General features: G+C 36.9%; 1 protein-coding gene across 1 annotated transcript; it reads right to left on the bottom strand.

Annotated features, from left to right (window-relative positions):
* Positions 1–1,925: 1,925 nt before the first annotated feature.
* On the bottom strand, positions 1,926–9,795 carry LOC121504295 (Fc receptor-like protein 5). The gene is made up of 10 exons (XM_041779008.1): positions 9,762–9,795; positions 8,543–8,731; positions 7,838–8,086; positions 6,608–6,886; positions 6,162–6,464; positions 4,927–5,193; positions 4,431–4,679; positions 3,981–4,085; positions 3,662–3,750; positions 1,926–1,943 (listed from the first exon to the last, which is right to left on the bottom strand). Exons 1-10 carry the CDS (start codon positions 9,793–9,795, stop codon positions 1,926–1,928), a joined length of 1,782 nt encoding a protein of 593 aa, XP_041634942.1.
* Between the last annotated feature and the right edge of the window lie 8,020 nt (positions 9,796–17,815).

The following is a 17,815-nucleotide window of genomic DNA, read 5'->3' as shown; positions in this document are numbered from 1 at the left end:
CATCTATTTTTCATCTGGCTTATTAAACTCACCTCTGTTTTAGTAGGAATGAGGCTGCATCCTTAATGGGGATGTGGATGATGAATATTCAGGGCTGAAAAGAGAAGAAACACTTTCATGAACACTGTCAGTGGTGTCAGACAATGAGATCACATTCAGCTCAGCAGCAGCAGCTTCTCCCATCATAACTGAACAAATATCTTTAGCAACAGGGTCACCAAACTTAGCTGGACTGTCACAAATATGACAGTCTATGTGACATCATGCTGTCATTAGCATGCACCTCTTTGCAAATTACACGCTGTGACCATGGAGCATGATCAGGAATCATCCATGAAAATACAAACTTGTAAAGTCCTGCAGCCTGTTGCACCAGCAATGAGTAAGATCTGTCTGAAAGTCCACTCTAAACTCTACACTGAGACTAAGTTGTACCTTAAGTTGTGTCATTGTTCGGTTGTACCACAGAAGGTTGGTTGAATAAGGTTGATCTTAACTAGCAGAGCTTTACATCTAAACCATGGTTACTCATTGAGACTATTTGTACTTTGACCTAATAATTGTAGTCTCAATATAATGCCTGTTTGTCTGAGTGAGCTCAGTGGATAGGGGTTAGGGATGGGTCAGCTGCTAGTTCTGCATACCACTGAGTGTTAAAAGCATATGGATGGATGCTCAGGTGATGCAGTGTCCAGTAGAGTCAATACCATAAAGCTGCTTTGCTGCAGAAGGTAAAAGTGTTGTTTCTGATCTTAAACATGGTTCATTTTTAAAGGCAGTGACACCAGGATCTTAAGAGTGTTCATGGCTATAAGAAGCACACCTTTATATTAGTTAAGGGACAACTTCTTTACCTGTTCTGATCTATTATTAGTTTTGTTTCAAGCATTTCTAATTACCTGATATGAATGCTGTGGCAATGATAGACGCCAAAGGACATAGGGTCAGTGTTTATCTGTGGTGGATGTGGAGTGGACTTTTTGGACCACAAGAAGCAGCTTAATGTTGAGAATATTTTATTAAAGATATTATCAAAAATACTTTACAAAAAATAAATTCTTTACAGAAACAAATTCAAACAAAGTAATAATATACTTGACAGAGTTGTGGATTCACAAACCAACTCAGGGTAGCTTTCAGAAATGGCAATAATTTCATTACACAATAACACAATCAATGAAGACGAATATAACAGAGGGAAAACACCACCGAATAAAAAAAGACTTTATTATTGATAAGTTGAAACAAAACTATCATTTTAAAGGCTATGCTGGTTGAAAGCAGATGTTTACAGATGTGAATGTGAGATTGATGACTGTAATTTATGTTTTTAAGTCAACACTAGTAAAGATATAAAAGCAACCGCATTACTGATCTGCTGAACCAACCTGTCCTCAAAGTTTGTTACAAACACTTGACAAATAAATGAAAAACAATGTAAAACAATACTAATAACAACAAAAACAACCCACTTTGTGCAAACAGAATAAATAAGCTTTAAACAAACCAACTGTACAAACCACAGAAAATGTCTGATATCTGGATAGCAGAGTTAAATGTACAAATGTACAGTTATGATGAACATACAGTACATTTCACTGTCAGAGCAGCTCCTTTAAAAACCTGGAAGAAAAGCACAAAAAACAGTCAGTAACTGGTCTCCAGCATCATGCAGTACATATTTATATGAATAACAGTTTTGATATTTGCAAAAGAGGAAGGAAGCCTAGAAAGACACACATGCAGCATGTTTATTTCATTAAAAGAGCAGAAAAGAAGTCTAAAGGGATTCTCAAAAAACTTAATACTCTTCTATGTAGGTTGTCTCCAGTTTTTGTCCAATTCAAAAAAATGTACCATAAAATTTGAAGTTTGGTGATGGTGGCAGGTACACTTTAGGCCATGGTGTTGCATTTCTTAGTATTTTAAATGGGTGTGTTGCACTGAGGAAAAGAACACAGCCCACATTTTAGCTGTGATTTCAAAACTTTCATCCAGATATGCTTCAGAGATCATCACTACCAGTTTATCGGCCAAGTGTCTGAATGAGGATGCATGTCTTTAAACCTGAAGACTGTATGTTCAAAATTTTAACTGGTATGATGTTGGTTTAAGACTTCTGGTTTGTAGTCCCATTAAACAAACAAAGAATGAATCAGATGAAATGTACACTATACTGAGGACTTTTGCTGTGCATGTCAATATAAAGGTAAGTACCAGTCTGAGCGACTTCAGAGCCTTCCACTGATTCATTCACATAATCATCTCCTGGAAATCAAGCAAATGTTGAGGTTTTGCATTAATCTTAGAAATATAACGGTGGATTATTCAAATATTTAACACAAACAATAACATGCAAAAAAACATTACACCCTCCCAAAATTTTTCTCGAATTTGAAATTAATATTTTGCTGTATACATTTAAAAAGATAATACCTGTGCCATCTTTAGAGACTCTGATTGTTTCATAGACACACATATCACCTATGGAGAAAGAAAAACCATGTCACCACCCCAAGTACATTTCAAAATACTCTAAGGCCACATGCCAGAACCACAACATGCATGAAGACCAAATCATAGAAACATAAAAATTAAATATTTCTATAAAATTCTTTGATGACTTGTTTTTCTAGATTTTTTGCTTGAAACTAGTGGCTATAGTTGGATGATCTAATTCTTCATTCTGATTGTTTTAAATAAGAAAAGTAATTGGGTTTATGTGTATGTTTGTGCTGTAGTGATTTAGTTGTTTTCATGTTGTTCACATTTTACCTGTGTGCACAATTTCTAAATGACCTGGAAACGTCTTTATATGTGCCTGAAATGTTTGATAGTCCGATATTTCACTCTTTCTTCGAAACTATTGGTATCAATATCAGTAAAATTACATCCAAAAGTATCGGTAGCGTATTAAATTTAAAAAAAAAAAAAAAAAAAAATAGGTATTGCCCATCCCTATGCCACAACCTGATGCTACTATAGTTTAAAAGTATTTTTCATCTCATTCATCTACACTCAGTCCTCCATAATGACACAGTGAAAACAGAATTGTAGAAATTGTTACAATTCTATTAAAAATCTAAGCTGAAAAATCACATTAACACAAGTATGTAGACCCTTTACTCAGCACTTAGTTGAAGCAGCAATTACAGCCTCCAGTCTTTTTAATAATAATATAAAATTTTAATATGACACAACAAGAGGGATTTTCTACCATTCTTCTTTGCAAATCCAGTCCTGAGCACTGTGGAACAGGTTTTCATTGCGGATATCACTTTACTTCGCTCCATTCATCTTTCCCTCAACCGCTTATGAGTCTTCTAGTCCCTGCTGCTGAAAAACACCCCCACAGCATGATGCTGCCACCACCATGCTTCACTGTTGGGATGGTGTTGGGCAGCTGATGAGTGATGAACTCAAATCAAGATGTAAAAACATCTCAGCAACAATCAAGAGAACCGGGCATCACCTGAGCTAGATTTCAAGTGTTGGATCAAAGAGTCTGAACACTTAATATTTCTAATAAATTTGCAAAATGTGCTGAAATTCTGTTTTCATTGTGTCATTATAAGGCACTGAGTTTAGATTACTGAGAGCAAAAAATTGAATTTGAATACTTTGTGAATGCAGTGTTTATAAATATTAAGATGAGACTCACCATGGAGAAGAGTAGAGTAGTGTTCATGTTGAGCCATGTTCTGGTAAAGTCCATGACTTTCCTGGTCGTTGCTCTCAGACTGGACTGGCCTTAAACATGTAGCATTGAAAAACATTTCATTGAGGAACATGGTGATGTATTGGTGTTATTCTTGATTATGAGAAAGAAAGTGGAACCAACCTGGCTGACCTGGAGGCTGTGAAAAGACATTTGCTTTTATATTGTTTTGTGCTTAAAATCAGTAACACTGCTCAACTTTGTCAGAGTATTTCTGTAATTGTAATAAAGTATTTAATGATGATAGAAGAGAGAGTCTTACCATTGGACTGCCAGTAACGGTACAATAGAGCCAGAAGAATTAGAATTACTACTCCACAAATCAGACCAACAATCATGGGAATTAACCAGTTCACTGGTCTGAACACTGCTGTAATAAATAATACTGACTGTTAGATTAAAAACCTTTAATAGAAAAAAAGTTCTGTGAGTCATTGTGTGTCAAGAAAAACACAAAAGGATATAAAAATGATCAACATATGAACAAAATTTTCAACACACTGATACAGGAAGTTAACATGACAAGCATGAACATGGTGATTTAAAATCTCTCTTAAACTTCAGATGAATTTTGAATGTCTGAAATCAGCCATAAGTCAACAAAGCAAACTCATTTGATAATTGTGTTACATACAACAAATGAGACTGTTTCTCTCGTTCTGACAGAAACATGGTCAACAACAAAGAAACATATGATCATTTTTCTGCTCACCTTTAACTGACATCCAACTCTGTGATGACTCTCTTCCTGATATTTGACACTTGTAGAAACCCTCGTCTGATTTTGACACAGCAGAAATAATCAGCTCTCTTCTGGTGTCATTCTGGATGAGTTTGTCATTTTGATAGAAGAACACATTAGAAAGAGTATCTGTGTCTTCTCTTCTTACTTTGCAGCTTAAACTAACAGAATCTCCCTCAGTCACTGGATGGACAGGAGTCACCAAGATAATATCAGGATCTGAAAGCAGTTAAAGAAAAGAGAATTTTGTTCGATGATCAGGTCTGAGGTTGGAAATTAGCAGACACACCTAACCACTTCCACTCTTATGTTAAAATTTTAGCATCAAATGTGTTTAAAAATCTTCTTACATGTAGGAAGAGTTAATATATCATATATAAAGTAAACAGAGTTAGTATATAATAAATAGGGTTAATATATAACACATTATAGTAGAATACTGAAAAGGAAATGTAATAAATCATACTCTGTTTAGTGATGTTGACAGCGTTGCTGAACTCTCCTGATCCAGACTCACACCAGAACACATGATTTCTCAGTGTGTATCTATCAATTGAACATGTAGATCCAGTCATTTTATTCCACTGGGAGCAATCCTGCAGGCTGCTGTCTTTATCAAACATCCTCACTCTCCACTGAGAAGAGTTCCCCACACAGATCAGTGAGACTGAGTCTGAGATGAAGTGTTGAACTCTGTCAGGACTCACTGTGAGAGATGCTGCTGAATAAAAACCTACAAGAAAGAAAGAAAGAAAGAACAGTAGTTCAAATATTAGAAATGCTTCATGATTACAGCTTCCTTTCATTGGACGATGCTGTAGGAGACACCTGAGGAGGTTATGATAATGCTAATTCTGAGAACCATCGATTCATAAACATTGATATCATTAATAACAACACATCAGCTCAGACTGATCAACGGTGGTCAGAGCACACCGTCTGCATTTGATTCTATATTTTCCTCAGCACACAGAGGAAATGTAGATGTATTGGACTGTTGTTACAACTGCTGATGAACGTCTCTTTGTTATTTTCCATATCATTTTGTAATAACTAATTTAACAATAAAACTAAACTTATACAAACACAGCTATGGATAGATTCAAAAAACAAAAAAGGATTTAATTTAAAGTTTACTTTAGTTCTGAGTAGCTACAGAGGAGTTGTACAGTGAAATGTGATCTTGTGTGACTGGCAAGAAAAATGAGAAAATAGATCTCCAAGCAGGTTGTTCAGGTAAAGTCACATCAATATAAAAAAAAAAAAAAGTAAAATACACATAAAAATTACCAGTGTTTATTAAACTCATACAGAGTTAAATTTAACACTTTAAGGTGTGTCTAGTTTGGTCCACACTACAAGTATTTTAACCAAACTTTTGACAGAGTTAAATATTTCACAGTATGACAGAGCTTCAGGGGCCGTCCACATGGAGATAAATTTAGGAGTATCTGCAAAAGTTTTTTATTGTATCAGGATTTCATCCACACAGAATTGACATTTTGGGAGCCTGAAAAACACTACTTGATGAAACCGGGTCCCAGAGTGTCTAAAATGCACTGTCTCTATAACTACCTACTGAAGTAAGCTGTGTGGCTCCATGTTATTGAAAGTAAATAGTCTAAGACCATCAAATTCACTTCCTTGCTTTCATAAGATTGTTATTCAAGCCGCTAATGAGAATGACAGAAACAAACTGACCTCCAGACCAGACAAACTTTGGTTCACTGTGATCAGTGAACTTCACTGGATCTCCTCGTCCAGCTCTGCATGCATATCCTGATGTGTGCGTCTCTCCATGAACAATGTAGGAATGCTTCTCAGTCCCATTCCTGCTTTCAGACAGCAGCTCATAGTTGTAGGAATCACCTGCTAGTTTGGGAATAGCTTTATACCAGAAGAATCTCCATCCTGCTGATGGATGTTTAACATCACAGCTCAGAGTCACTGAGTCTCCAGGACTCAGCCATGATGGAGACACAGTCAGGACAGGCCTCGGTGAATCTGTTGATAAAGTGATTCATCAAAACAAACCATTTAATAAGAGATTATCATGCATCCATTACTAAGGACTTCACTCTTTATCATCATGTACATGAGTCCTGGAATAAAGCATATAATATCTATTTAAAAGAAATGTGACTTACTGTATAAAACTGTTAATGAGATGGGACGGCTCCATTTGGTTGAAGACCTGTCACTTTTTCTCCTGCCCCTACAGCTGTAGTTTCCAGTGTGGGATCCATTAACAGGTGTGATACTATACTCTTTCTGCTTTGGGGGTTTGTATGAGCTTGTTGTTTCCCAATCATACTCCCACTCAGTGTTTGCTCCATCCTTTATCTCACATCTGAGAGTGATCGTCTCTCCTCTGTATATCTCAGTCCACTGGGTTTGTAGAGACACAACAGCCCTGTTTGTTACTAGAAATGATGAAGAGGTCAAAACAGAGAAAGGTTAAACAAGGTTAAGATGTCACATTGTTTTTTCTTAAATGTGACTGAAGCCAGATAAAATTCCTGCAAGTCGGCATTCTGGTGGTTGACAAAAATGGATACAAAGTCGTTTTCTTCAAAATGATCATTTTTCGTTTTTTCTCATTTTATGCAAGTCCGACATTTCAGCTACTCATTCGATGAAAAAAGTAAGACAAATGTGATATTTAAAAGCATTAATTTTGTGTTTTAAAATGCCCTATTCTCGCAGTTGCTGCAAGGTTATTGAAGGGAGGGGAAAGCGAAACTGCGGGGTGATAAGTGGACGCTCAGTCTGCCATTGTTCCCAGTTTCGCCCATTGAGATAGACAATAACAAACACCGCATGGCTCAAACGCCACCCCCCTTGGCATGTATACAGCTGTTTCTAGTTATCACCTTTAACAACAAGCCTCAAGATGCACCCTGCAGCGGAGAAAAGTAGAAGAGACGATGAAGAAGCAGCAAGAATTATCAACAGACTTCGGACAACTTCAGGATCACTCAACAGTGAAAGTTTGATGAAGGCAGATTTCCTGTGGGAATATTTTGATGAGCGTCACCAGTCGATTCAGAAGCTTGGTTTGGGTGGACTTTATGTAAATGTGACTCTATTGTTCACGCCCATCTCCCGGCCTGCCTGAAGGTAGGAGAAGTTCTGAAACTTTGAGCCTGTTTTTCTCAGAACAGACAGGAACTAGAAGTTAACATTCATATGAGCATATCTTTGTAAAATATGATCAGATTAAGGTGTATGATACACCATTTGAAAGCTTGGAATCTAGGCTTTCATAATGTGTAAAAAACTCAAAAATGACCTCGGACGACTTGCAGGAGTTTTTACCAGCTTTGGTCACAAATAGTGAGTTACTATTCAGAAGCAGTCTGAATGTGGTATAACATTTTTGTCTTTACCGACTGAATCACTGAACAGAGTGTAGTAAGGTGGGTGTCCTCTCACTCCTCTGCACCAGTACAGTCCTCCTTCTGTGACTGTGATTTGTTCATCTTGTGTGATCTGGATTTCAGAGGTTTTCTCTCCTCTGTACCAGAGGAAACTCCAGCCAGATGATGGAGGCTTCACTTTGCAGATCAGAGTCACTGAGCCTTCTGCTGGAAATGCTTCACTCTCAAGCTGAGCCTGTGGTTTGTCTGAAGTTGGATTTATTAAAAAAAAGTTAAAAATGTAAATTTCTGTATCAGTGATGTGGATTAACATAAAGTGCAGCCAAAATAAAAAGTATTTGTGAGATTTTAGTTTAAACTCACTTTATGATGAGGTTGCAATATGATGTTAAATTTAAGAACTATAGAAACTAAATGACTGCATTGAGAGGAGCCTTTAACATTTATAATTTTTCAACAATCCAGATTCACAACATGTAGATTTTTCACCTTAATACTGCAAATAAAAAAGAAATCAATTATATTTCACAGTTATCAGCAGACTTTAAGTTAAATCTGTCATTATTTGTGACCTGTAAAAATAACTAAAAACTAAAAATGTTTTTACAGAGTGTCCTTTATCCTGATTATTGATGTAACAAATTCTATCTAGCTCACTCCATTGTGTGAAGGAATTTTGTTGGTGGACCCTCCTGCCGATACATCTGTATTCTCCAGTGTCGCTGCTAATATTGTACTCATCGTGTTCTGTCCATTTGTCCCCATGGGGTGTTGTCCATGAATATCTCCATTCAGTGTCTCTACTTCCCTCAATCTCACACCTGAGAGTGATCGTCTCACCCCAGAATATCTGATCCCAGTTGGATTTAAGGAACACACGAGGAGTGATATCTGTTCAGATTAAAAATACTTGTTCAGGTTAAAAACAAATTAAAAATGGAATCTTTTCTAACAGTTCATTCACCTGACAAAGTTTTTGCTGTTAAAGGGAAATAAATCTTGGAGAGACAACAATCCGTAGACAGTTTTGATGATTAACAATATCACTCCTTAAAACGTGTTGGGAAATTTGAGCCAAATTCAAAACTGTTATTGCTCTCAGTGCATGTGATTTCCACAGTTTCCTAGCACGGAATAAAAAGATCAAATCTACCAATGTCTATCTAAATGATGGGAACCTGTAACTGAATTTAAAGCATGCTGTTGTAAGTGGGATGTGAAGAGACGAGTGATGATAGTTCATTCAGAAAACATTAAGACCTACTTCACTATTTTCAATTTTGTTTTATTGCAGCCTGATGCTAGTGTAGAAAAAATATTTTAATTTTCATTAATCTAAACTCAGTACCCCATCATGACAAGGTGAAAACAGAATTTTTGATTTTTAGATAGAAATATCTCATTGGTGTAAGTATTCAGACCCTTTGCAAAAACAATGAAATTTATCTCTGGTTCCTCCAATTTCTCCCAGTCTTTGCTGAGATGTTTCTACTCCTTGATTGGAATCGATCTGTGGTAAATTAAATTGATTGGACTTGATTTGAAAAGGCACACGCCTCTCTGTAGAAGGCCTTACAGATGACAATGCAGATCAGAGCAAAATCCAAACCATGAGGTCAAAAGAAACTGCCTGCAGAGGTCAGAGACAGGGTTGATGTAAGGCAAGGATCTGGGGAACGCTACAAAAAGTCTTTGCTGCACTAAAGGTTCCCAAGAACTCTGTGGCCTCCATAATCCTCAAATGGAAGAGCTTTGGCACAACCAGGACCTGGCTTTCATTTAAAGCTTTTTGAAAACTCCAAGTAGGCTTTTGTGTGTTTTGCACTGAGGAAAGGCTTCTGTCCAGCCTCTCTGCCATAAGCCCAGATTGGTGGAGGGCTGAAGTAATGGTTGTCCCTCTGGAACTTTGTCCTGTCCCCACATAAGGATCTCTGGAACTCAGCCAGAGTGCCCATAGTTCTTTTGGTTTAACTCTCTTGCTAAGGCCCTTTTCCCCCCAATACCTAATCATTTTAATTCTACACAGAGGGACTCCAATCAAGGTGTAGAAACATCTCAGCAAAAATCAAGAAAAATGGAACCTGAGCTAAATTTCAAGTGTTTTTCTAAAGGGTCTGAATACTTATGTCAGCGTGGTATTTCAGTTCTTTAGCTTTAAGAAATTAACAAATCAGGGGAATGTGAAACAGTCATCTTTATGAAAAATAAACTTGCTTATTGTCTGTTTTGGTCATCAAAGATCTGATTTTGGCTAGTCTTTGTTTAGGTTTTCTTGAGGAAAAAAGTCTAACATTTTTAGTCATAGTTTTACTTTACAAAATTAACACTAATTGCAGGGGAAATCAAGTAAACAAGGAAAAAGAGGGGACAAAGCACTGAATCTTGGGGGAAACCATGAGTCAGAGGAGCTTTGAATGTGAACAAACCGTGGTCTGACAGTGACCCAGAGACCTCTTTGCTACTAAGTTGGTCCAAGTTCATCTGGAGGTAGATGAGAGCTTGGTTTCTTTTGATTCTTTAACAATATTAAGACAATGCCATTCTTTTTCTCTCATTTCTTTTACAAACAAAATAAATTGATATAGCATAAAAAAGTAGGAGTCACTGGAGAAATATGAAAAACAGAAAAAAAGACAATTACCTTCCGTGTTTCCATAGAGGGGTGTAATCAGCACTAAAACACAGGTAGGACACTGATTTAAACACTTTAAAGTAAATATTTTTACAAATGTTGTCAATAACTGAAATAAACACCATGGACTTCTTACTATTGCACATTCTTCAAACAGCATGTTCACTGATTCCTGTTGTTATCTAAACAGCCAAGCTATAACACTACATGTTCAAAGAAACATGACTTTCTATTATAAAGTCACAGAATTAGAAAGCACTGTTGTACTCACAGAATAATCCCAACACACAGAGCAGCGTTTGGCACATCTTCACATTTAAAGTCACCGTGATATTCCACCTCACTGCTTTAAAACAATAAAAGTCAACTTTGCATGTGTTGTAAATGAAGAAAAAGAGGAGACAGATATGGATGACTGCATTAATATATCAGGTAGAATATGTCATCAACTCTACCCTCTATTCTTCCTTCCTTTTTACATGAAACTTTAACAAGTACTGTGGTTCTGACCACAAGCCTCTTGACATTTCCTGTTGATTGTTGTCACAAAAAAGCTTTCATTAGAAATGTCAACTGGAGAAACATGTCATCTAAATAAAATTAAAACAAATAAATGTAATCATTTACAAACATTATTTCATAAATAATGGCTGTAGTTGTAGGAGGCCATTTAACTGCAGATGATTTATTTGAAATCTATACATTATAGAAATATTGCTGTTGAGAAACCATGTAATATAAGTTTGAAACTATTACAAATTCATTGCCTTGACAGAATATAGCCATAGTAAGTTAAAAAGTAAAGACAGATGTTTTATACTGTGGTAGAACTCTACTATGTTTGACTAAAGGACAACAAACTTACTGTCTATGCCCCAAAAGCAAAGCTGAATTTTTCACCAACAGACACGTTTCCTTCACTATTACTCATCGCAGAAAATTATTCAGAAGTCCACCCCCTATATCCACACTGACTAATTTAATTCAGAACAGACTGTTACTCTTTGAGTTTCTTGCTAAGAATTTAAGGGAAACATAAAAACTGTAAAATAGGACAGACTGTGTTTTATTTGCCATGAAGCCTTAACAGTGTGATGAAACGTGTTGCAGTATCTGTAGATCCTCTCAGTTTTACATGTTTATTAAGAAAAACTTTAGTACCTCAAAACTGATATCTTTGAAAGTATGTCAAGATATTTTTTCAAAAGAAAGACACATTCACCCATGATGTAGTTTGCACTTTGTACAGCCTGACTGACCACTTCCTGTATTAGCAGCTCTGTGTTAGGACATACATCTTTCTCTCAGAGCTGATATGCTGTCATTGCAGAAGCAGAATCCTAACTATTGTTTATGTGTTATTATTTAAGGCGGTAATTAATTGAATGCTGAATTGACTTTATTCATATAAAGCAGGGGATTTCTTTGTATGTGAGAGAGTGAGCCTCCCCTAAAAGAACATGTCTGGTATGCTCCTTACCAACACGTCTTTTTCACCATGTTTTTAAGATTTAAAAAAGGAAACTGTGTCTGACATTTGAACATCTTTTAAATAACGTGTCCCCATTTTTTTCTGCATCATTTTGAACACATCAGTAGTTTTTCTTTGCATGTTTATTAGTGATTTGAAATTACACAGTCAAAAAAAAGAGTGGCTCAGGTTGTAAATGTTATAGCATAATCAGTTTAACTCTAGCTAAATCAGTGTGAATAATGCATGAAGGGCCGTCAGAAACAAAAATAACATTACTGTACACTATGTGCAATATTTTTCATATCCCTGCCTCAAAATAGTGCGTAAATCATTTTCATCAGTTTTTTCATCTGGCTTGTTGTCAAACTCACCTCTGTTTTATGTCCCGGTCTAGGGGAACCTAGACACAGCATGATAATGCTCGGACTCCATCCACTCCCAAGAAAGCAGCAGGAAGATTTCTAGAAAAGTTAAACAGATTTATTTTGCTAATGCAGAGCAAACATATAACAAAGATTTCCCCAAATAAGACTTCCTAATTACCCAAACCAAAACACCAAACTAAGGTTTTCAAATCTCAGTTACCACAAAAGACAAGGTAGGAGTAACCACACTCCAAGTAGCGCACAATTTAATTTAACTGAGGTTGACTGTTATAACATTCTCAAACAAATGAAACACTAAGTATTAACTCTCCAAATTTAACAGTTCAAGAAAGTATCTCTAAGGCTGAATGTCTGAAGTTCAAGAGTACCAACTCACTTAACCCTTTAAATCCTAGCGCATCACTGATGACGAGCTGTTGAAGCACACTTTGCATGACCATAATTGCATGACTGTTTGGGTTATTAGAAAAATTCTAACAGTTTCTGAAAGCTGAGAAACTGTGCTTCACAGCCAGCATGTGGTTATTACTGTAATTTCCCCTTTGCTCACTAAGATTCTAGCATGAATTTCCCCCGTTCTTTTGTTTTTTTCATTTTAAACTGTTAAAACACTCTTAACATGCAGTAAAATGTGTTTTATCCATGTTAATTATTTTTCCATCATTAAGTTATGATTATAAGGGTTTTCTCCATTTTTTAAACTTATTCGGCCGGGAGCTCCTGGTTTTAGCTGTCTACAGTCTCATCTACAAACTGGAAGCCCCAACATGCAGTAACATATAAATAACTGACATATATTAAAAGTTCTAAGTATTGTGGAAAAATGGGCAAAAGCACAAACTCACAGGACATTTTCTGGGCCTTTTATGGTTAAAAGAAGAAAAGAGTCCAGAAACTCAGGTTTTAAAGGTTTGAAAGGGTTAAAGGTCAGAATTCTACACAATACACAAAGCTACAATACACAAGCTGCTCGTTGGCAGTGGCTGGAGCAGAAAAGAAAGAGCAGGCCACAGCAGCAGGTATTTCTAGACCTGCTGGAGTCTCTCAGGTGGCGGCAATTCCTGCAGCAGCAAATCAGCCTCAGCACCAGGACCTGATTACACTCACCTGTTCACACCTCACACAGACACATTCACTGAGACAGCCACGCCCACTCACACACTGCAGGAGAGGAGGCAAAGCTGCTTCACAATAAACACAACCACAACATATGACCCAGGGTCATTACATCTGTTTTAGTAGGAAGGAGTCTGTATCCTTAATGGGGATGCAGATGATGAATGGTTGAGGCTGAAAAGAGTAAAAGACACTTTCATGAACACTGTCAATGGTGTCAGACAACAAGATCACATTCAGCTGGGCAGCAGCAGCTTCTCCCATCATAACTGAACAAATATCTTTAGCAACAGGGTCCCCAAACTTACTCCTACAAGGTCCGTCTACAAGCATTCATTGATACAGCTTCTTACTTTATTAAAGCTAACATACAATAAACCAGGCTAGTGAGGCTACATGGTGCTAGTGTTACTACGCAGCTATCAACCTTTAACAACAGCTTCACCTAAATCTGTTACAGTAAAGCATCAAATACTCCTTAATGCCACTGTAGCTCAACAACAGTGAGAATATCAGGAGGGCCTAAACTGAAATTACATTCTAAAGACTCAACCTAATTCTCTCATAAAAGAAGCAAAAAGTGATCAATTCAGAACAAAGTCACATATTTCCACAGCCCTTGTTTGTTGATTTCATAGTGAAATTCTGATGTAAATTTAGAATAAAATAAATAAATGTCTAGGCAGTGATAGACTGGCATTAAAAAATCTCCCTGGCATTTTCAAAAGACCAGCCCTTTAAAAAATCAAAACCAACATTAAATCAAATGTTAATAACAAGCTTGACCTGGAACCTTGGAGATCGAGTTGATCGATAAATGAGCAACACAGAACAACAAAACAACCTACAATATAATCTCTACAGTACATTACAGCACGGCAACATAGAAAACAAACTCATTTTCTTTTTTATGTTTTATCCACCAAAAACCTTTCAAAGGCTGTCCATAGAAATATATTTCCAACTCAATAATCACTCAAAATTCAACCAAAATACACACAGGAGAGAAGCACTGAATCAGCTGTTCACAGTGAGCCTCTCTCTCTGACAGCTGTCAGTCTCAGTCTTCAGCACCAAGGACAGCTCCACATCTACACTCATTTAGCCCAAACATTTAGAAACCAGAAACTGTTAACAACAAAACATCTACCTACAAATATTTGGGATCACTCTAATTCACTTCAGCAGGTTCTGATCCCTGATTGAACCAGACCTTAAGGCTTCGTCTGCATACTACGTTTATCAGGGATTCTTTGAGTTAGCGGACTGTTGGACTAAATAAGGCTGCTCTTTGCAGGCAGCACAACCTGTGACCTCTCTAAACAGCCTGAATATAGTCGGAGTGGTCAAAGGGTTGAAACATGAAGAGATTAATCTTTAATGTTTTTGACTTAATTAACATCATTTTCTCAATTGAAAATTCTTCCTAAAAGTGTATTCAAGCTTTATTATAAAGTGGAAAATTATGAACTTTAAAAGAGTTGTAATGTCGAGGACCAGGGCTTCCATTCAGTCAACTCAGCGCTGATGTAACAAACACCTGTACAGTGAGCCAGATTATGACAACAACACACACTTTATGGTGTAACCCCTTCTTCCTGTCTCTGCATCAGCATACTGAAGAAATCATGCAACCACTTCACTCAGGTTCACAGCATTTAATTTCAAGCACACAGCTGTCAGAAAAAAAACCCACAAAATTCAGTGTTGGTGGTGGTGAATCAAACAGTAGTACAGCTCCAGCCCCGTTAATGAGATTGTCAGCAAGTAAAGCAGGGACATACAATGTACATCTCCTTTTGTCATGTGACTGTACACTTTTGTTGAAAAAATAAAATAAAACACATTGTGTTAAGAAATAAATGTTCAGTTATGCAATGTACACCCTGCATGTGCATGTTACATATTAGATATCACATAGATTTTCATAAACCTTATATTTTACATTTTGTTGTATGAACAAATGACTCAAAATTCTATGCAAAGCCTTTACAACATGCTTATGAGACAAAAAAATAAGAATAAAAAAATTCTCAGAATAAAAGTTACACATACCTGTCAGAAAAAAAACTAACAAACAAAAAACACAGTGTTGGTGGTGGTGAATCATACGGTACAGCTGTGGTCCCTACACGTCAGAATAAAATTACAATTACACGCTGAACAGAAGCCATTTTTTAATTAGCCATGCAGTTAGTCTGTAACGACACTATTAGTGTTGCTTTGTGTGCATTTTAATTTGGGTCGAATTACTTTTGGACTTTAATCTTTGAAACAAATCACGGAGCTGTTTTTTCAGTAGCAAGCAAAGGTGATGAGCTGAGGATCCCTGTCTGTGCTGTTACCACTACCGCCACACGAGGGCGCTGTTACCACATAAATGAAGGTAGCCTTGCATAGATGAGGATAGAAAAGATCCCAGATCTGTCCATACATGTTTTCTTCAGATAAGAGAAAAAGGGAACATTTATCAGAAAAATTCAAGGAACGCTGAATGAACATATAAATTAATTCTGACAAACTTCAACATTGTATAATAACCCTGTTACAATGGCAGCTATGGTAACTATCTGGGAACAATTAACTCTAAAAGGCAAACATATAACAGACACAGAACAGTCTGTTACATGAGCATTTAACCCTTCTTTCAGTAGAATGAGGAGCCATTCTCATTGACCCAAACTGTCCCATAGCTGGTCTTCTCTCCTGGCATTTGCCCAAAAATAGCCTGTCTGTCACCGCTCACCTCTCTGTAAATATATAACTCTGTGATGAGTCTTTTCCCCTCATTCTGCCTCCTTTCTCTTTCATTTCTTTCTTTTGGGCACCTGATTGTAACTGTGAAGGTAGCATCACTCCTCCTGTTTACAGCCACATTTCTCCTCTTGTCCGGGCTCGCTGTGCCGCACAGAGCCAGGAGGCCCTCAAAAATGTATTTTACTGTATTTGATTCAAGTTTCTGTCAGTTGACCAATTCAGTTAGAGGCTTTGAATTGATAATGACAATAATTACTAAGAAAATTTTAAAAACAAATGAAAATGGAACTTTTGATTCCAGGTTTCCTTAAGGGCTCCCTTCTCCTGTGGGCCCAGGTAATCAGTACCCTTTTTCCCCCCTGTGCCACGCCCTTGTACCAAACCAAACTCAAACACAGATTTAGGGGCTTCTTTTTGTTACCTTAACACCCAAACATGACCCTTGCAGCTCATAATGACAGGCACAGAACACCATCTAGAGTTAAGGGCATTTATTTAGGCCTATACTCATTTTATTTCAGAGTATGACTGACTTTTATTGATCTGCTGCTGCGGAATAATGTCACTGCTCTGCTCATATGCCTCTTTATTTTGTTTACTTTATGAGTTGTCTCTATGACAGCTTCAGGGTATAACTGTTTCTTTTTCTTATCCATGCACAAATGGCATCTTTTGAAGATGTTTCTCTGAATTATTTAGGCCTACAGCACCGAGGTGGCTTTGATTCATGTGCCATCTTTAATGTTTGAATGCGCCAAAGTGGACCACAGTGAAGATTGCAAAAACAGAATTGATGGTGCAGATTTCTGAGATACCTTTTCAGAAAAATCATTCTTTTTGAATAAAATTACTGGATCATTATTGGTTTATATTGTAGCTGAGGGAGGAAAAGGTCATCCATGAACAATGGCCTTTGATGAGGCAGAGTGCTGAATGTAAAGAAGATCAACGAGGGGATCGACAAATGTCTACATTTGTTCTGAGGTAAAGAAACTTAGCGTTAGCAATGTTCGCTGCAAAGTGGGAAGTATATATAACGTTATAAATTATGTCAGTAACATCACATATTTCACCACATTACAGCAAACTTTAAATCATGAAAGTTAAGGTCAACTTCAGCTTTGAAACGTTTGCTCATCATATTTTTATATTCTGTTTCATTCAAAGCCCACCAAACTGCGAGCCATTAACATGAACTTGGGCAATATGATGCCTGTTTGTCTGAGTGAGCTCAGTGGACAGGGGTTAGGGATGGGTCAGCTGCTGGTCCTGCATACCACTGAGTGTTAAAAGCATATGGATGGATGCTCAGGTGATACAGTGCCCAGTAGAGTCAATACCATAAAGCTGCTTTGCTGCAGAAGGTAAAAGTGTTGTTTCTGATCTTAAACAAAAAAGAAGGGACAACTTCTTTACCTATTCTGATCTATTATTAGTTTCTAATTACCTTAGATAAATGGACCACAAGAAGCAGCTTAATGTTGAGAATATTTTATTAAAGATATTATCAAAAATACTTTACAAAAAATAAATCTTTACAGAAACAAATTCAAACAAAGTAATAATATACTTGACAGAGTTGTGGATTCACAAACCAACTCAGGGTAGCT

The sequence above is a fragment of the Cheilinus undulatus genome, linkage group 22 (assembly GCF_018320785.1).
Source record: "Cheilinus undulatus linkage group 22, ASM1832078v1, whole genome shotgun sequence".
Lineage (NCBI taxonomy): Eukaryota > Metazoa > Chordata > Actinopteri > Labriformes > Labridae > Cheilinus > Cheilinus undulatus.
The sequence above is the reverse complement of the archived record's forward strand: the minus strand, read 5'-3'. Positions and strand labels throughout refer to the sequence as shown.

Coding starts and splice junctions, on each gene's coding strand:
- LOC121504295 (XM_041779008.1), bottom strand. CDS start 9,795: ATGGGCACTCTGGCTGAGTTCCAGAGATCCTTAT. Junction 5,194..6,161: donor AAAGTTTGTCTGGTCTGGAG/GTCAGTTTGTTT, acceptor TCTTTCTTGTAG/GTTTTTATTCAGCAGCATCT. Junction 4,680..4,926: donor TGTCAACATCACTAAACAGA/GTATGATTTATT, acceptor AACTGCTTTCAG/ATCCTGATATTATCTTGGTG.